The sequence below is a fragment of the Somniosus microcephalus genome, chromosome 5, assembly GCF_052327205.1.
Source record: "Somniosus microcephalus isolate GS21.2 chromosome 5, FLI_Smic_1.0, whole genome shotgun sequence".
Taxonomy (NCBI): Eukaryota; Metazoa; Chordata; class Chondrichthyes; order Squaliformes; family Somniosidae; genus Somniosus; species Somniosus microcephalus.
This window is the reverse complement of record NC_140991.1, coordinates 82,753,218-82,774,012: the sequence shown is the minus strand read 5'-3', so window position 1 is coordinate 82,774,012 and position 20,795 is coordinate 82,753,218. Positions and strand designations below refer to the sequence as shown.

The window sequence follows — 20,795 nt, the reverse complement described above, 5'->3', positions numbered from 1 at the left end:
CACCCATTTCCTCTCTGCCTGTGCACTCTTTTCCTGCGGTGTGACCACCTCGTTAAATGTGCTATCCACAAAGATCGCAGCTTCGTGGATGCTCCACAGTGACTCCAGCCGCAGCTCCAGCTCCAAAACATGGATTTCGAGTAGCTGCAGCTGGAGACACTTCCTGCACATGTGTTCGCCCCGGACACCGAAAGTGTCCCTGACTTCCCACATAGCACAGGAGGAGTACTCCACGCTGCCGAGCTGCCCTGCCATGTCCTACCCTTAATTTACTCCCTTTACTTGCTTTAAATTAAAGAATATTAAATACACTAGGGACCTTACTTGCTTTTAAACACTACTTACTCTAAACTAGAGACCTTACTTTTACTTTAACGACTGGACTGTAGAAAAACTCACCAGGTCCTGGAGGCTGACAAAGATAGAAGAACTCACTCACCAAACTCGCAGCTTAACACTCTGTTCCAAGCTGTACTCTAGCCTCCCTTATTTATACTGCTGAGATTTAAATAAGTGAGCTCTCTGGCAGTTACAGAACCAGATTAGACCAGTTAATTAATTAATTACTCTCCCCTGCTGTCCAGCACAGAGCTTGCTTAGCCATCCCCAAGCCTGGACAAACTTAAAACTTGAAACAGTAAGTTAAATGCTAATTTCAAGCACACAGGAGGATTGGTTAACGGGCAGAAAACAGAGAGTAGGGATAAATGGATCTTTTTCAGGTTGGCAGGCTGTAACCAGTGGGGTGCTGCAAGGATCAGTGTTTGGGCCTCAGTTATTTACAATCTATATTAATAACCTAGATGAAGGGACCGAGTGTACTCTTCTGATTGGACCAAAAACAAATTGTCTGTAAATTAATCAAATTTTAAATGAACCTTAACAAATCAAATTAAAATTGTGTTATCCGAATCGATGACGCACTCCAGTCCCCGCGGCACCCACCGGTCGCGGAAGTAAGGGACCGAGTGTAATGTATCCAAGTTTGCTGATGATCCAAAGCTAGGCGGGACAGTAAGCTATGAGGAGAACACAAAGAGTCTGCAAAGGGATATAGATAGACTAAGTGAGTGGGCAGTAAGGTGGCAGATGGAATATAATGTAGGGAAATGTGACGTTATTCACTTTGGTAGGAAGAATAGAAAAACAGAATATTTTTTAAATGGTGAGAAACTTTCAAATGTTGGTGTTCAGAGAGATTTGGGTGTCCTCATGCAAGAAACACAGAAAGCTAGCATGCAGGTACAGCAAGCAATAAGGAAGGCAAATGGCATGTTGGCTTTTATTGTAAGGGGGTTGGAGTATAAGAATATAAGGAAGTCTTGCTACAATTGTACAGGGCCTTGGTGAGACCACACCTGGAGTACTGTGCACAGTTTTGGTCTCCTTATCTAAGGAAGGATATACTTGCCTTGGAGGCGGTGCAACGAAGGTTCACTAGGTTGATTCCTGGGATGAGAGGGCTGTCCTATGATGAGAGATTGTGTAGAATGGGCCTATACTCTCTGGAGTTTAGAAGAATGAGAGGTGGTCCCATTGAAACATACAAGATTCTGAAGGGGATTGACAGGGTAGATGCTGAGAGGTTGTTTCCCCTGGCTGGAGTGTCTAGAACTAGGGAGCATAGTCTCAGGTTAAGGGGTAGGTCATTTAAGACTGAGATGAGGAGGAATTTCTTCACTCAGAGGGTTGTGAATCTTTGGAAATCTCTGCCCCAGAGGACTGTGAATGCTGAGTCTTTGAGTATATTCAAGGCTGAGATAGATAGATTTTTGGACTCTAGGGGAATCAAGGGATATGGAGATTGGGCGGGAAAATGGAGTTGAGGTTGATGATCAGTCATGATCTTATTGAATGGCGGAGCAGGCACAAGGAGCTGTATGGCCTACTCCTACTCTTATTTCTTATGTTCTTATGTTCTACCTTTTTCACTTCTACCGATATTTTGTCAGCATCCTTAGTAAACACCGATACAAAGTACTCATTGATTATTCTAGCCTTGCCCTACGCCTCTAAGCATATATGACCTTCTTTGTCCCTAATAGGCCCCACCCCGCCTCTTACTAACCGCTTACTGTTTACATGCTGGTAGAAGCTTTTTGGGTTCCCTTTTATGTTAATTGCCATTCTACTCTTATATTCTCTCTTTGCCAATCTTATTTTCATCTTCACATCCCCTCTCAACTTACTGTATTTGGTCTGGTTCTCCCTTGAAGAATTCACCTGACATGCATCATACACCCTCTTTTTTTGTTTCATCATCTTCTCTATCTCCCTTGTCATCCAAGGAGCCCTTGCTTTGGTTCCCTTACCCTTCCCTCTTGTTGGAATGTACCTAACCTGTACTTGGAACATCTCCTCCTTAAAGGTCATCCATTGTTCAGTTACAGTTTTTCCTGTCAGTCTTTGGTTCCATTTTACCCTGGTTAGATCCTTTCACATCCCATTGAAGTTAGCTTTATTCCAGTTTAGAAGTTCCACTCTAGATTGTTCCTTGCTCCTCTCCATTACTAATCTAAATCTTATGATACGATGATCACTCGTACCCAAGTGTTCTCCCACAGACACTTGGTCGACCTGGCCCACCTCATTCCCCAGCACCAGATCCAGCAATGCCTCCTTCCTAGTTGGGCCAAGAACATATTGGTCAAGGAAATTCTCCTGAACACATTTCAGAAATTCCTCCCCCTCCTTTCCCTTTACCCTAGCATTATCCTAATCGATATTTGGGTAATTAAAGTCCCCCAATATCACCACTCTATAACTCTTGCATATCTCTGCGATTTCCCTGCAGATTTGCACCTCTACCTCCCTCTCACTATTTGGAGGCCTATAGAATGCCCCCAATAGCGTGATCATACCCCTTTTGCTCCTCAACTCTAACCAAATGGATTCAAGCCTGCTCCGCCATTCAATGCGATCATGGCTGATCATCCAAATTCAGTACCCGGTCCCTGCCCTCTCCCCGTATCCCTTGATCCCTTTAGCCTTAAGAAATATATCCAACTCCTTCTTGAATATATTTAATGAACTGGCCTCCACCGCCCTCTGTGGTAGAGAGTTCCACAGGTTCACCACTCTCTGGGTGAAGAAATTCCTCCTACTTTCTGTCCTAAATGGCCTACCCTTTATCCTTAGACTGTGTCCCCTGGTTCTGGACTCCCCGACCATCGGGAACATCCTTCCTGCATGTAGTCTGTCCAGTCCTATCAGAATTTTATAAGTTTCAATGAGATCCCCTCTCATTCTTCTAAACTCCAGCGAGTACAAGTCCAATCGACCCAATCTCTCCTCATACGTCATTCCTGCCATCCCAGGTATCAGCCTGGTGAATCTTCGCTGAACTCCTTCCATGGCAAGAACATCCTTCCTCAGATAAGGCGACCAAAACTGCACACAATACTCAAGATGTGGTCTCACCAAGGCCCTGTACAACTGCAGCAAGACATCCTTGTTCCTGTACTCAAACCCTCTCGCTACGAAGGCCAACATACCATTTGCCTTCTTAACCGCCTGCTGCACCTGCATGCTTACCTTCAGCGACTGGTGCACAAGGACACCCAGGTCTCGTTGCACTTCCCCTTCTCCCAATCTATTGCCATTTAGATAATAATCTGCCTTCCTGTTTTTGCCACCAAAGTGGATAACCTCACATTTATCCACGTTATATTGCATCTGCCATGTTTATATTGCATCTGCCATGTTATATTGCATCTGTCATATTGCCATACGGATAATTGTGCTTGTAGCTCACCAACCTTATTCACCACACTTTGTGCGTTTACATACATGCATTCTAGTCTTTCTTAGTCTGCTCCTATCTAATATACTACTTCCGCCTCTAGCACTACTTTCTTCTCTAGTACTATCCAACACACTCACTCCTCTATGCACCTTATTCCTCTTTTCTACTCCTATATGCTGGTGCCCATCCCCCTGCCAAGTTAGTTTAACCCTCCCCAACAGCACTAACAAACCTCCCCGCGAGAATATTGGTCCCGGCTCTGTTGAGGTGTAACCCGTCCAGCTTGTACAGGTCCCACCTTCCCCAGAAACGGTCCCAATGCCTCAGAATCTAAAGCCCTCCCTCCTGCACCATCTATCCAGCCACGCGTTCATCTGTTCTATCCTCCTATTCCTGTACTCACTAGCACGTGGCACTGGGGGTAATCCGGAGATTACTACCTTTGAGGTCCTGCTTTTTAATCTCTCTCCTAGCTTCCTAAACTCTGCCTGCAGGACCTCATCCCTCTTTCTGCCTATGTCGTTGGTACCAATATGGACAATGACCTCTGGCTGTTCACTCTCCCCCCTCAGAGTGTCCTCAGTTGTGATCTAACTTTATGGGGGCGAAATTCCCATCGTTAGCAACTGCGGTGGGAGGTGCTAACGGGGCACAAATGGCTTTTTGCCCCCACACCCCCACGGCACTTCCCACGAAATTCCACAGGAGGTTCGCAGCGGCGCTACTGGCTATCGCCCCGATCTTCTGTGCCCGGCGATCATGGCGTCATCTCCGGGCGCAGTGCCTCAGGAGAAAAATTCCCCCTTGCATCCCGCAGCAGTGCTGGGAGATGTTACTGACTGCAGGGGTCGCGAACAGTGAGGCCGGCCACTTGCGGGGTGCCATGTAAAGGTGTGGTGGCTGGCCGACATGAAGAAAATGGCCGCAAAAATTTTCTGAACACTGGGTGCCGGGCTGATTGCGCGGCACTCCCGCAGATGCCAAAAAAAATGCAGAGCTCGCAGCGGGAAGCCCTTCCCTTTAACTGAGGGAAGAGCCTCTGCAACGCGGCAGTGCCACGTGTGGAGCGCTTGATTTAGCGCTCACTTTCCTTTTTGGAGCAAAAAATGCGAATTTCTCAAATGGCACTAACTTTTCAAACATTTTGACTTAGCGCCCCAAATGGCCTTCTAAGGGAATTTCTCCCCCTATGACGCTCTGTTCAGATTGCACATTAAATACTACGTGCAGTTCTGGTTGCCGAGACACAAGGAAGACAATCAAGCACAGGAAACAATGTACAAAAAGAGCCATGAGACTAATGCCTGGTGTCAAAGTCTGAGTTCTAAGGAAAGACTGGAGAAAGTTAGGCTTTTCAACTAAGTAAGGCGTCAGCCGTGACACAGTGGTAGCACTCTCCCCCGAGTCAGATGATCATGGGCTCAAGCCTCACTCCAGAGACTTGAGCGCATAATCTAGGCTAGCACTTCAGTACTGAGAGAGTGCTGCAATGTCAGAGGTGCCGTCTTTCAGATGAGATGTTAAAATGAAGTCCCATCTGCACTCTCAGGTGGACGTAAAGGATCCTATGGCACTATCGAAGCAGAGCAGGAGAGTTATCCCCGGTGTCCTGGACAATATTTACCCCTCAACCAACACCTAAAAACAGATGATCTGGTCATTTATGATGCTCTCTTTCCTTCTTTAAGACGCTCCTTAAAACCTACCTCTTTGACCAAGCCCTAGTGGTCACCTGCTCTAATTTCTCATTATGTGGCTCGGTGTCAAAACTTTTGTCTTATAATACTCCTGTGCAGCACCGTGGGACGTTTTACTATGTTAAAGGTGCTATATAAATACACGTTGTTGTTTATTTCATTCCTGTTTGTGGGCCTCTGCTGTGCCCAAATTGGCTGCCACGTTACCTACATTACAATAGTGATTAGACTTCAAAAGTACATAATTGGTTGTAAAGCGCTTTGGTGTGTCCTGAGATTGTGAAAGATGATGCATAGAAGCAAGTTCTTTCTTCTTTCTAGTAAGGTTTCTGAGAGGTGACCTTAGAGGTTTAAAACACAGTTAAGTGCATGGAAAAAGTAAACCTGAAATATTACTTTAAATTAAAATTGCAATAGGACAAAGATCAAATGAGTAAAAGGTAAATTTAGGACTGATATCAGGAATTTCTTCTTCATGAGATCAACAAGTAGGACAGACTTTTCAATACATAGCAGAGGTGAAAACCCTGGAATAATTTAGGAAACAACTGGATGCTACCATGGAGGGAGGAGACTTTAGGACCTTTCTGGATGGATGATTTAAGATAGGCTGAACGGCCTTCCTCATCCATAATTATCTTGTGAGGTCATTAATGAAGATGTGAAAATGAGTAGCAATAAGTTTCCCCAAGGGTCTCTGCATAGAACTAGTGTCCATTTATCACGGTCTGATTTTTGAGTTTTCTTACAAAGTCACATAACCAGCTTAACAACTCACTATTCTATCACAGGTTCTAGAAATGTTAATGCATATTCTAACTTAGTGCCAAGCATGGAGAAACAACAAAATTTATAGACAGGGAGATTAAGAGCATTGTGAGTTAACTGATTTTCTCTAAAGCCAAACAGGTGACTATCAGTTTAACATGGAGTAGTGTTGACAACATCTGTACAGAAATCCACATTTAACAAAAATATACCCTTGGACTGTACATGGCTGGGTAGCACTGGGGCTCTAACAGGGAAAGGGAGAGAAAGACGGGGTAAAAATATATAAACACAAATGTTTTGTTAACATTATTCCTAATACATGTAAAATGATACAAAGTGCCATATAGTATTATATAGAACTCATTACCAAGTATTATCTGCTTTGTATATTTATCAGCAAAGATATTTCAAAGGATCCATACAGTGTTACCTTCTATTGAATTGTTAAAGTGTTTTCCCCACTGAGCATAATGTATAGATCCACCTCCAGCCCAGGGAAAGCAGATAAGTCTGAAAAGAGCTTCAGGCCTTCTGTACAGGCAGTTCACTATTTTATCCATTTCTGCAAAATACACAATTTCAAAAATAAAAATTTGATTATCCCACAGAACACAAACATGCAGCTTTACATTTCATGTTTAGATATTTTGTGCTGCAGTATTGCAACATTGTTCCTTTTAATTTTGGTATCCGAGTTCAAATCGAAGACCCTGGAGGTAAGTGTGACAACTGATGACAGAAACGGAAGTGTTGGCGCAGAGGGAGTGTTGCTTCAGGATTGGAACTGAACCAAGTAATATTTCACCTGCATGTCCATACATAAATGACCTGCCAAAGACAGCAACGAATTACACGTTTTCTCCAAAATGTTACATAGAAAGACTTTCCTAAGGCAACTGCGACGGAAGCAAACCTCAAACGACAGTAAATGTCAGTTTATAACTTAAGTTAGCATTATGAATTCAGGGTTAGAAAAATGTACGACTAATATATTGGACTTTCATTACATTAATCAGGTATCAGAGTGTTGAGGAACCTTGGGTAAAACCTCCACATGTAGTTAACACCAGCCAACTGGAGAAGACAGTCAATAACAAATCTGGGTCAGTGAAGAAGAATTCAAGAGTCTGAGAAAAGGAACAAACTTGCATTTATATAAAGAAAAAGAAAGACTTGCATTTTATATAGTGCCTTTCACGACCACCGGACGTCCCAAAGCGCTTTACAGAAAATCAAGTACTTTTTTGAAGTGTAGTCACTGTTGTAATGTAGGAAACGCAGCAGCCAATATGCGCACAGCAAGCTCCCACAAACAGCAATGTGATAATGACCAGATAACCTGTTTTTTAGTGATATTAATTGAGGGATAAATATTGGCCAGGACACCAGGGATAACTTCCCTGCTCCTCTTCGAAATAGTGCCATGGGATCATTTATGTCCACCTGAGGGAGCAGACGGGACCTCAGTTTAACGTCACATCTGAAAGATAGCACCTCCGACAGTACCTTCACCTTGGTTTAATGTCCCATCCAAAAGATGACCCCTCTGACTATGTAGCACTTCCTCAGTACTGCACTGAAGTATCAGCCTAAATTGTGTGCTAAAGTTCTGGAGTGAAAACTGCAACCACCATAATGAATCTCTTTCATAAGCACAAAACTTCTCCACAAGAACTGGAACTCTCTGGTTCTTTCTACTTGGATTGTCATGAGGCAGAGGTTTCACGATGCGCTCTGCGTACAGTATTCCAAAGCAGCAGGGTGAAAACAACACCCATGATGCTTCTTTCACATTAACACATAACTCAAACACCATGCCCCAAAATGAAGGTCAGACCTATCTGAGGGAATCTTCTTACAGATAATTCTAACATTAATTAACCAATTTTATAGGAATTAATTTTATTCAGATGAGTACATTTTGTGTTTGTTATGTTGCAAATGATGTTTCTAGCAATATAATCTGATCTGAGTGCAGAAAAGTGGCAGATGAAACATGTCTGAAGAAATTACTTGAGCCAGTGTGGTTAGTTTTGTGGTATTTTTTGCTTAGTGAATGGTAGTTTATATCGAAAAATGACCAATCAGGCTCATTATATTTCAGCTGCTTACTCACTCCTCCTTGGTAGTTAATAACTGAATCAATCTGCTTTCAGTTTATTCATCTTCCCATGGTACTATTTTGAAGAAGAGCAGTAAGTTCTCATTGTAACCCAGCCAACATTCCTCCGAGCCAATACCTTCAAAAAACAAATTAACTGGTCATTCAGCTCGTTGCTGTTTATAGTATCTTGCCATGTGCAAATTGTCATGTTTGCCTATGCAACAAAAGTGACTGCACTTTAAAGTAATTCATTGTATATGAAGAACAGTGAAATGCTTCTGACGCGTGATAAAATGCTGTACAAATGCATGTTTTTCAAATTCTCATTTTAGCCACTCACAATTTCTTGCCGTATGGACATGCAACATCCTGGGGTATGACACCTTAGAGGTAGGCACCACAAAAATGTTGGATGCAAAACATTAAATTATAAAGATTTTGTATGCAGAGTATAGTGCAAGTTATTCTCAAGGATGTGAATCCAACTCTCCCAATTTATCATCCAACTGCATTTTGAACATCTCTAATAAACTCATGCCTCTATTATCTCACCTGGCAGATTATTTCATAAATTTGTCAGAAATTCTTCCTAATCAATTTTAAATTCACTAATTTAAATTTACATTCTGTGGTCCTACAAGCCTGGCATATTTTGATATAATCACAGAAATCACAGAAACCCCACAGTGCAGATAATGTCCAGGTTTACCATTGTAACCCCTTCACGGTTCTCTAGATATATGTGAGATGTGGTCTCTGTTGTAGACAGTATTCTATAGTCCAGTAAGGAGATCACTACTACAATGGCTTAATTCTAATGATCTTACTTTATAGTTTTAACATCAGACAGTATAAGAAGATTACGGGTCAATGACCTAAATTAGACATTTGCATACGTTAGAATGATGAATCTAGACATAATAAACATACATTCTCCATTTATATGGATTCAAAGGAGAATCTGTCCCTGTGTCCAAATTCGAGTGCACTCTTTCATTGGCGCGCTTAAGTTGGAGCTCATGGTATGTATAATGTCTGCAAGACTTACGACTCCGAACCCCTTCGTTGAATTCTCTTCACGATCACTGAATCCCACTTTGAGTTCTGGATGCAGAGCTACTAATACGAAGGGCGGCGGCCGAGTTTGGAAGCCCGGGACGGGATGCGGCAGCCATTTGCCTCCTGAGCCCTCTTTTCAGAGCTCCTGCCCTCTTCTCTTCCAGTCGCTCTCTTTTCCCGCTCGAAAAACCCGACTCCACCTCTTCCTCCTGGGGTTTCTGCCTGGAGACTGCGCAGCCTCACTGTCTGCAACAGTTGATACTGGTGCAGAATTATGGAAAGTCTGCTCTTAGTCACATTGTGTCCTTAAAAGTTCTTGCCGTACCTTCACATGGGCAACTTTAACCCAGGGATTTATAACAATGATAATACAGTGTCTAAGTTAAAGATTGATAACCATACTTAGCGTACATAACATTTCCAGTGGGTATTACACGCCCCCCCTACCAAATATAGGCATGTCCCCATGACTAATGAACTTTACACATAGGTGGTTGCATGCTTCCCAACCATGTATAAAGGGAGGTAACATATCGAACCATAGGGGCTATCATTACACTTGGCACTCCTAGTGTACTGTATGTCAATCTTTCAGGAACCTTCTTAACTCGCTGTGAGCTCCTTATTTCGGATACCCGGTCTTCAGTTCCTTCAACTACGTTGGAGGCGTTGGTTCCTTTGTTATCATGCCTTTCAGTCTCTTTTATCTCCCTCTTGGAAGCATCTGGTTCTTCCCAGACCATGTCCAAGTCTGAGCTAAATGGTTCAGACAATTCATCCAGATTCTGTCTTATGCGTCTTTCTGGGAGGTCGTACCATAGATCCCATTCTTCATCTTCCGACTCATCAGGTTCCTCATGATCCACACACTGTGTCATGGGTTTTCTGTCTTCTGGAACAAAGTTTTCCTGGTTTCTCGTTTTTTTCCTTCTTCTTCTCTGCAGGGTTCTCCTACTAGGTGTCGGCTCATTATCCGCTGGCGGATCCAGACGCACTTGCTGTCCCAATGGCAGGATATGATTCCGGTGCAGTATTTTTATGGGTCCATTCCCAGCTGCAGGTTTTAGCCGAAACACAGGTAGTTGTGACATTTGACTTTCAACAATGTAAGGTGTAGAAGCCCAGCGGTCTGCTAACTTATGTTTCCCTTGAAGTCCTAGGTTCCGTATGAGAACTCAGTCACCAGGCATGAGTTGGGAAAACCAGATCTTCTGGTCATACCTCTGCTTATTTCCTTTATTCTGTTTGGCAGAAACAGACTCAGCAAGTTCATAAGCAGCTTGCAATTCCTTTCTCATGTCAGATACATACTTGAGGTAAGTTCTCTGTGATGTGCCATCACTGGATACTCCGAAACACAAATCCACCGGCATCCTCGCTTCACGTCCAAACAGTCATAGAGTCATAGAGTTTTACAGCACAGAAAGAGGCCCTTCGGCCCATCGTGTCTGCGCCGCCCATCCATCCCTGTCCAGTCTAATCCCATTTTCCAGCATTTGGTCCATAGCCTTGTATGCAATGGCATTTCAAGTGCTCATCCAAATGCTTCTTGAATGTTGTGAGGGTTCCTGCCTCTACCACCCTTTCAGGCAGTGAGTTCCACATTCCAACCACCCTCTGGGTGAAAAAGTTCCTCCTCAAATCCCCTCTAAATCTCCTGCCCCTTACCCTGAATCTATGCCCCCTTGTTATTGACCCCCCTACTAAGGGGAAAAGTTCCTCTTTATCTACCCTATCTATGCCCCTCATCATTTTGTACACCTCAATCAGGTCCCCCCTCAGCCTTCTTTGCTCCAAGGAAAACAACCCCAGCCTGTCCAGCCTCTCTTCATAGCTGAGGCGCTCCATCCCAGGTAGCATCCTGGTGAATCTTCTCTGCACCCTCTCCAAAGCAATCACATCCTTCCTATAGTGAGGCGACCAGAACTGCACACAGTACTCCAGCTGTGGCCTCACCAGCATTTTGTACAGCTCCATCATAACCTCCCTGCTCTTATATTCTATGCCTCGGCTAATGAAGGCAAGTATCCCATATGCCTTTTTAACCACCTTATCTACCTGTTCCGCTGCCTTCAGGGATCTATGTACATGTACACCAAGGTCCCTCTGACCCTCTGTACTTCCTAGGGTCCTACCACTCATTGTGTATTCCCTTGCCTTATTTGTCCATCCAAAATGCATCACTTCGCACTTTTCAGGGTTAAATTCCATTTGCCACTTTTCCGCCCATCTGACCAACCCGTTTATATCGTCCTGTAGCCTGAGGCTTTCCTCCTCACAATTTACCACCCCACCAATTTTCGTGTCATCTGCGAACTTACTGATCATACCTTTTACATTCTCATCCAAATCATTTATGTAGATCACAAACAACAAGGGACCCAGCACCGATCCCTGAGGTACCCCACTGGACACAGGCTTCCAGTCACAAAAGCAACCTTCGACCATCACCCTCTGCCTCCTGCCACTCAGCCAGTTTAGGATCCAACGCGCCAAGGCACCCTGGATCCCATGGGCTCTTACCTTCTTGACCAGTCTCCTATGCGGGACTTTGTCAAAAGCTTTACTGAAGTCCATGTAAACCACATCCACAGCATTTCCCTCATCCACCCCCTCGAAAAATTCAATCAGATTTGTCAGACATGATTTACCCTTGACAAAGCCATGCTGACTATCCCCGATTAATCCTTGCCTCTCCAAGTGGAGACTAATTTTGTCCCTCAGAATTTTTTCCAATAATTTCCCTACCACAGATGTTAGGCTCACTGGCCTGTAATTCCCTGGTTTATCCCTGCTACCCTTCTTGAATAATGGTACTATGTTAGCTGTTCTCCAGTCCTCTGGTACATCCCCTGTGGCCAGAGAGGTTCTGAAAATTTGTGTCAGAGCCCCTGCAATCTCCTCCTTTGCCTCCCACAGCAGCCTGGGATACATCTCGTTTGGGCCTGGGGATTTATCCACTTTTTGGCCTGCTAAAACCGCTAGCACCTCCTCCCTCTCGATGCTAATATGTTCAAGTATGTCACAGCCCCCTTGCCCGATTTCTATGTCTGCATCGTCTTTCTCCATAGTGAACACAGATGCAAAAAATTCATTTAAAACCCCGCCTACATCATCTGGCTCTACACACAGATTGCCACTTTGGTCCCTAATGGGCCCTACCCTTTCCCTGGTTATCCTCTTGCCCTTAATATACTTATAAAACATCTTAGGATTTTCCTTTATTTTGCTCGCCAGTGTTATTTCATGGCCCCTCCTCGCCCTCCTAATTTCTTTTTTAAGTATGCCCCTGCATTTTTTATACTCCTCTAGGGCTTCTTCCGTCTTTAGTCTTTTGTAACTGCCAAAAGCCCCCCTTTTATTTCTAATGCATTTTTGTATATCCCTTGTCATCCAAGGTTCCCTTTGCTTGCTGGTCCCACCCTTGACCTTTACAGGAACATGTTGGCGTTGTACTCTCTCTATTTCCCTTCTGAAAGTCTCCCACTGTTTTGATGCGGATTTTCCTATAAGTAGCTGCTCCCAGTCCAATTTGGCCAGATCCTGCCTTATCATATTAAAATCGGCCTTCCCCCAATTTAGAACCCTTATTTCCGGGCCGTCTTTGTCTTTTTCCATGACCACCTTAAATCTCACCGAATTGTGGTCACTGTCGCCAAAATGCTCTCCTATTGACACTTCCACCACTTGCCCGGCTACATTCCCCAGAATTAGGTCCAGTACCGCCCCCTCTCTTGTAGGACTTTCTACATGTTGGCTCAAAAAGCTGTCCTGGATGCACTTTAAGAATTCTGCACCCTCTAAGCCTTTCACACTCTGACTATCCCAATTTATATTGGGGAAGTTGAAATCCCCCACTATTATTACCCTATTATTTTTGCACTTTTCTGAGATTTGCCTACATATCTGTTCCTCTATCTCCCCCTGACTGTTTGGGGGCCTATAGTACACTCCCAGCAAAGTGCTTGCCCCCTTTTTGTTTTTAAGTTCTACCCATATGGCCTCATTAGAGGAACCCGCTAATATATCATCCCTCCTTACAGCAGTAATTGACTCCTTAATTAATATTGCAACACCCCCTCCCCTTTTACACCCCCCTCTGTCTCGCCTGAAGATTCTATACCCCGGAATATTGAGCTGTCAGTCCTGACCCTCCCTCAACCATGTCTCCGTGATAGCAACAATATCGTACTCCCATGTGTTCAACAACAACTTCAGTTCATCCACCTTATTTGCAAGACTCCTTGCATTAAAATAAATGCCTTCCAGCCCTGCCATATTCCCTTTTGCCTTCACATATTTGCTCTGCCTTCCCAGCTGACTTGTTTTTCCCTCTGTATTTGGCTGTGAATCACCCCCTACTATAGCTCCACTCTGTACCCCATCCCCCTGCCAAGTTAGTTTAAACCCCCCCCAGCAGTGCTAGCAAACCTCCCCGCAAGGATATTGGTTCAGGTGTAAACCGTCCGACTTGTACAAGTCCCACCTTTCCCAGAAGCAAACATGAGGTAGTGCGGTGAAAAACCAGTAGCGTCATTTCGGGTACAATTATAAGAATGAACAAGATGTCCAATGTGCCGACTCCACTTGTTCTTTCGCTTTGAATCCAGCGTTCCAAGCATGTCTAACAAAGTACGGTTAAACCGCTCAGGTTGAGGATCTCCCTGAGGATGGTATGGAGTTGTTCTTGACTTCTCAATCCCGAGCATGGACAACAACTCATGTATAAGTCTACTTTCAAAGTCTCTACCTTGATCACTGTGTATTCGCTTTGGCAGTCCATAGTGGATGAAGTATTTCTCCCACAACACTTTGGCAACGGTGGATGCTTTCTGATCCTTTGTGGGAAAAGCTTGGGCGTAGCGAGTATAATGATCTGTAATGACCAAGACATTTGCGGTATTGCTGGAATCGGGTTCGATGGACAGAAAATCCATACAGACAAGGTCTAGAGGTCCATCACTTTGCATGTGAAACAGAGGAGCAACTCTTTTAGGTAAAGTCTTTCTCTGGACACAATGTGCACAGGACTTGCAGAACTCCTCAACCGCAGACTTCATACGCGGCCAATAGAATCTGTCCTTGACCAACCCATAGGTCTTATCTACTCCCAGATGACCTGCGTCATCATGCAAAGACTTTATCACTATTTCCCTGTACTTTTCAGGCAGGACCAACTGTGAATGACATGGTTTAGTGGGTGGGTGAGTGATTCTACACAACACTCCCTCTTTAATTTCCAAGTGGTCCCATTCTCTTAGGAGCAGACGACAGTCAGGATGTTTTGATTTGTCGATCTGTGTAATATCACCCAGACGGAGAGCTGAAAACACCTCATGAATACAGGGATCCTCCTGTTGTGCTTTGGATATTTCAGATGAACACAACATGGGTAAGTTTTGTACATCCAAACTGGAAAGGTTGCAAAATGCCTGGGGAACAGCATGCATTGACGCTCCCAAGTGGTCAATCTCTCGGGCATGAAATGAATTCTTTGGTCCAGATACCACGGACATCTGACACATTACTTTCACATCTGCTGAAGCAACATCTTTCCACTCTGGTTTCTGGTAGTGTGGGCGACGAGACAGAGCATCTGCGTCAATGTTCTGGTTCCCAGGTCTGTACCTGAGACTAAAGTCGTAAGCAGATAGTGCAGCAAGCCAGCGGTGGCTGGTGGCATCAAGTTTTGCCGAAGTCAACACATAGGTTAATGGATTATTGTCTGTCCTCACTTCAAACTTCACTCCATACAGATAATCCTGCAGCTTATCCACCACCCCCCACTTCAACGCCAAGAATTCTAGCTTATGAGCTGGGTAGTTACGCTCTGATGGCGTAAGACTGCGACTGATGAACGCTACAGGTCTCAGTCCTGCTCCTTGGTCCTGATACAACACACCACCCAACCCTTCTTGACTGGCATCCACGTGTAGCACATATGGCAGCTGTGGGTTTGCAAAAGCCAACACGGGGGCTTGAGTAAGACTTTGCTTTAAGGTGTGGAAGGCCTCTTCGCATTTCTCATCCCATCTAACACCAAAAGGCTCAGAGGGTTTGAAGTAGTCCTTGTTCTCTTTACCTTTAGCCTTTTTCTTCCTCTCGGCTGGTGGGAGGTAATCAGCCAGCAGCTGATTCAGAGGATGGGCCACTTTGGAGTAATCCTGCACAAAGCGCCTGTAATATCCGCAGAACCCAAGAAATGACCGCAAGGCAGTCACTGTGTTCGGTTTGGGCCATGTGGTAACAGCTTCGATCTTGGATGGATCTGTGGCTACTCCATCCTGTGATACAATATGCCCCACATAGGACACGGATGTTTGGCAAAACTGACACTTGTCCAATGATAGCTTGAGACCTTCATCCTCCAGGCGACCAAGCACTTTCAGCAACCGAGCTTCGTGTTCTTCAAGGGTTGCCCCAAACACAATGATATCATCTAAGTACACCAATACTTTGAGCAAGTTCATGTCCCCAACTGTTTGTTCCATTATTCTTTGAAAAGTTGCTGGAGCGCCTGAAACTCCCTGTGGCATCCTTTCAAATTGGTAGAACCCAACTGGACATATAAAGGCTGTCTTTTCTTTGTCCGATTCACTCATCGGTATTTGGTAGTATCCACTTCTGAGATCCAACACACTGAACCACTTGCTTCCATTAAGACAAGCCAGTGCATCCTCAATTCTTGGAATGGTGTATTGGTCGGGAATAGTACGTCTGTTAAGCGTCCTAAAGTCCACACACATCCGAATCTTACCGTTCTTTTTCCTCACCACCACTATAGGAGATGCATAAGGACTCCTGGACTCGGTAATGATCTCAGCTTCTTTTAACTATGACAGGTGCTGTCTCACTGCTTCGATGTCAGCTGGTGCCAGCCATCGAGACCTCTCCCGAAAGGGTTTATCCTCGGTAATTCTGATAGAATGGCGAGTACTCTTACTACAACCAACATCAAACTCATGAGTAGAGAAAACTCCTCCCCGCTCCATCATCTTCCTGACTAATCGGTCCTTCCATTCTTTAGGAACGAATGAATCTCCAAAGTTGAAGGAGGAGGGTGTCAGATCTCCGGTTGAGTTAACTTTGGACTCTTCCTTCACATGTGACGACAGTACATTTACAGGAAACAGATGCGCAATCGGCATTCCTTTCCTCAATGTGATTCCTTTGCCTGACATATTCCTCACGGTCACTGTAACTCTCCTTGACATCACAGCTGTCGGGGTCTGCAACTCTGGTCTCACCAGAAGCTCATTTGGAAACCGTGACTCTTCTGCAGGATCATCAGGTGACTCTATCAGAATGGCTTCAGTACCTGGCGTTCCAGGGAATTTTGGTATCCCAGGGATTCTAGCCACTCCCCCAGGACGCAGGGTGATAGGTTTGGCTCGAACGTACCACACAGTTCCTCTTTTGCTATCATCTACGTCGGAAGAAAGTTCAGGCAGTTTCTCAAAAGCCTTTTTGAAAACAGGGTGAATGTGTCTGGTGCTCAAGAAGTTTTCACCTCCCTGCTCTTTGCAGCTTGTCAGGGGTCGTCTCACTATGGGTGTATTACTGCCAACCAGTATGGAAACCTCACCTTTCACCATGGGGTCAGGGCAAACCAACACAAGTGCATCAATGGTCTCAGTGGTCCCTACATCAGCTTCCAAGAACTCCAACCTCAGCGACAAATAGCCATCATATGGGTAATCAGCAGGACTAAGGCCCCAGATCTGCAGAAGACTGATTGGGGTTAACGGCAAATGCGTCAGGTATCGGTCATAGAAGGATCTGTACAGTATGGTAACCTGAGAACCCGTGTCGAGGATAGCTTTAGTATAAATGCCTTCAATCTGTATTGATACAGCAGAACTCGGCCCTACTAAACCTTCAGGTATGATGTCTTTCATATCCCCTCGTCTATTATTGCACTTAGCGGAACGTGTCTTAACTACAGGGACAGCAGGCCGTTCCGTTACTGTGCCCCTTTGTAGTTTCCTGACTTCTTGGTAAGTTTTATGAGACGGTCATTTACTTTTTTTAGATTTTCCTCACCTCTACATTCTCGCTTGAAATGTCCATCCTTTCCACAGTTATAACAAAAGACTCCAGGTCTATCTCCTTCATGGGGATATCCTTTAGAGGAATCATTCATTTTGCTGTTAGACTTCGCAGGGTGTTCAACCTTTTGCACCCGTGCGTCATCCCTTTCTGTGTTGGGCTTAGACCGAAAATATGCCATCTCGGCTCTCATGACATTTATTTCCTTCTTCAGCTGTTCCATCTCAGGGTTGACATCACCCTTAGGAGTAGGAACTGTAACAGGAGTCACAAGCTTGGACATCACAGCACTCTTTGCTACATTCCGGGCCTGAAGCATATCCTCCTCCTCTCTGACTTCCCTTAGCAGCTCAGTGAAGGTAGGTGGATCTCGCAACTTATGGGTCATGCGTATGCGAAGAGCAGTCACGTCTTCGAGCAATGCACCTCGCACAACCTGTTCAATGTGGAACCGATTCATTTCAGGCAACTCAATCCCTCTTTTCCGTAACATACAATGCAGCAGTTTGTCTATTCTCAGCAGATAACTGGACAGCTTCTCTCCCTCATGTGCTTCTGAATCTGACCATCAAATCTGAAATGGTTTCAGTAGTTCCAAAGGCAGTTTCTAGAGCCTGCATGTAGTCAAAGGAAGTAGCAGAGGTGTTCTGCGCCTTTAAGAATCTTACAATGTCAGCAGCAGGACCCTTAAGGCTTTCTACTATTCTCTGCCTCTTCACATTGTCACTGCACTGCCATTCCTCTAGCAGAGGCAGGGTCTGCTCAGCCCAGGCGTCGTACTCCTCTTCCCCACTGGGAGTTGGTCTCACTCCTGAGAACATACGGAGCTTACAGTATCCCTGAGCCTCGAAGGGCAGATTGGTGCATTTATCCACCAGAGAACTAATGGCACTGACCAACTGAGTGTTCATATCCAGGGCCGAAGGACCTATCAGACCTTTGACATCAGCAACAGTCTTTCCTTCTTGTCTCAAGAATGACAACAACTTGGTCTGAAACCCTTCTTCTTCCTTAGTAGTAATAGGGACAAACTGAACTGGCCAGGGACCAGCCTCTTCAGAAAGCCCAACTGCCTCAGGTAAACCATGACCTCTCAGGTTCTCTGATGTCTGGATCAACACAAACTGCTTCTTGGTAGCTGTATCCAAGCAGCGCTCAACTATCCTAACCTTTCCAAAGGCTTTGACACAATTCAGAGCCCTTAGCAAGACATCATCAGGGTCATCGTTAGCAACACCATTCAGCACAATGGCATGGGTAGTAGCTATCTGCTTCCGTTTGCACCAAGCTTCAACCTCAATAACATCCATCTTTTATGCTCAAACAGCCCAGTAGAAACCACAAACCACTCTCTTAGCAATGAGCATTCAATACTGTTAGTTTACTGACATAAATAGACCACAATCCCGGACGAGCCCCCAAAATGTAACCCCTTCACGGTTCTCTAGATATATGTGAGCTGTGGTCTCTGTTGTAGACAGTATTCTATAGTCCAGTAAGGAGATCACTACTACAATGGCTTAATTCTAATGATCTTACTTTATAGTTTTAACATCAGACAGTATAAGAAGATTACGGGTCAATTACCTAAATTAGACATTTGCATACATTAGAATGAATCTAGACATAATAAACATACATTCTCCATTTATATGGATTCAAATTCGAGTGCACTCTTTCGTTGGCGCGCTTAAGTTGGAGCTCATGGTATGTATAATGTCTGCAAGACTTACGACTCCGAACCCCTTCGTTGAATTCTCTTCACGATCACTGAATCCCACTTTGAGTTCTGGATGCAGAGCTACTAATACGAAGGGCGGCGGCCGAGTTTGGAAGCCCGGGATGGGATGCGGCAGCCATTTGCCTCCTGAGCCCTCTTTTCAGAGCTCCTGCCCTCTTTTCTTCCAGTCGCTCCTTTCTTCCCGCTCGAAAAACCCGACTCCACCCCTTCCTCCTGGGGTTTCTGCCTGGAGACTGCGCAGCCTCACTGTCTGCAACAGTTGATACTGGTGCAGAATTATGGAAAGTCTGCTCTTAGTCACATTGTGTCCTTAAAAGTTCTTACCGTACCTTCACATGGGCAACTTTAACCCAGGGATTTATAACAATGATAATACAGTGTCTAAGTTAAAGATTGATAACCATACTTAGCGTACATAACATTTCCAGTGGGTATTACACTATTTAATCATTTGCATATCACTTGATGAGCCAACCCCACAGTAACCTCTTTTTAATATTTATTCATAGCTCATTCCATTTACATCTGGAATCATTCCTACAATCTACATGCCTTGCAATATTATGGCTGTAATATTCATACAACAATAAAACAAAAGCAGAAAATGCTGGAAACACTTAAATGGGTTAGTCCACATCTGCGGAGACAGCAGATAAGTTAACCATTTCAGTACATCTGAAACGATGTTCTCATAGAAGAGTCTAAGCCTGAAACAGTAACTTTTGTTCTTGCTACAGATGCTGACGGACCTGCTAAGTATTTCCAGCATACTGTGTCATGGTTGCTTGATCTTATTTCATTATCACCTCCTTTTCCCTTGCACCATCATCACTTTTGTCATTTAATTACTCCTGCCCTCCACCTGATCACAGACCTTCCCCTTTGTTCTTTTTTTTTGTTCTTTACTCCCTTCTTTTCCCCTGGCTCTGCACTTGCTTCATAGAATCATAGAATGGTACAGCACAGATGGAGATCATTCTATGTCAAGTTATCCAATTAATCCCACTCCCCTGCTCTTTTCCCATAGCCCTGTAATTTTTTTCCCTTCAAGTATTTATCCTATTCTCTTTTGAAAGTTACTATTGAATCTGAATCCACCATTCTTTTCAGGCAGTGCAATCCAGATCACAACAATTCGCTGTGTAAAAAATGTTTCCACATGTCACCTCTAGTTCTTTTTGCCATTCACCTTAAACCAGTGTCCTCTGGTTACCAAACCTCTGCCACTGGAAACAGTTTCTCTTTATTTACTCTATCAAAACCATTCATGATTTTCAACGCTTCTATCAAATCTCATCTTAACCTTCTCTGCTCCAAGGAGAACAACTCCAGCTTCTTCAGTCTCTCCACATAACTGAAGTCCTTCATCACTGGTACCATTCTAGTAAATCTGTTCTGCACCCTCTCCAAGATCTTGGCATCCTTCCTAAATTGATGTCCAGAATTGAACAAAATACTCCAGCTGAGGCCTAACCAGTGTTTTATAAAGGTTTAGCATAACTTATTGCTTTTGTACTCTATTCCTCTATTAATAAAGCCAAGGATCCCATATGCTTTTTTAACAGCCTTCTTAACATGTTTCTGCCATCTTCAAAGACTTGTGTACGTACACCCCCTGGACTCTGTTCC

At 44.3% G+C, this 20,795-nt stretch overlaps 1 protein-coding gene across 1 annotated transcript in view; it reads right to left on the bottom strand.

Annotated features, from left to right (window-relative positions):
• The window catches only part of olah (oleoyl-ACP hydrolase), a 77,386-nt gene that overhangs the window by 54,111 nt on the left and 2,480 nt on the right, over positions 1-20,795 (bottom strand). Inside the window, exon 2 of the mRNA XM_085987911.1 lies at positions 6,644-6,775. Within this exon, the coding sequence (XP_085844037.1) occupies positions 6,644-6,773 (130 nt within the window). The 5' untranslated portion in view covers positions 6,774-6,775. The remainder of the gene's footprint in view (positions 1-6,643; positions 6,776-20,795) is intronic.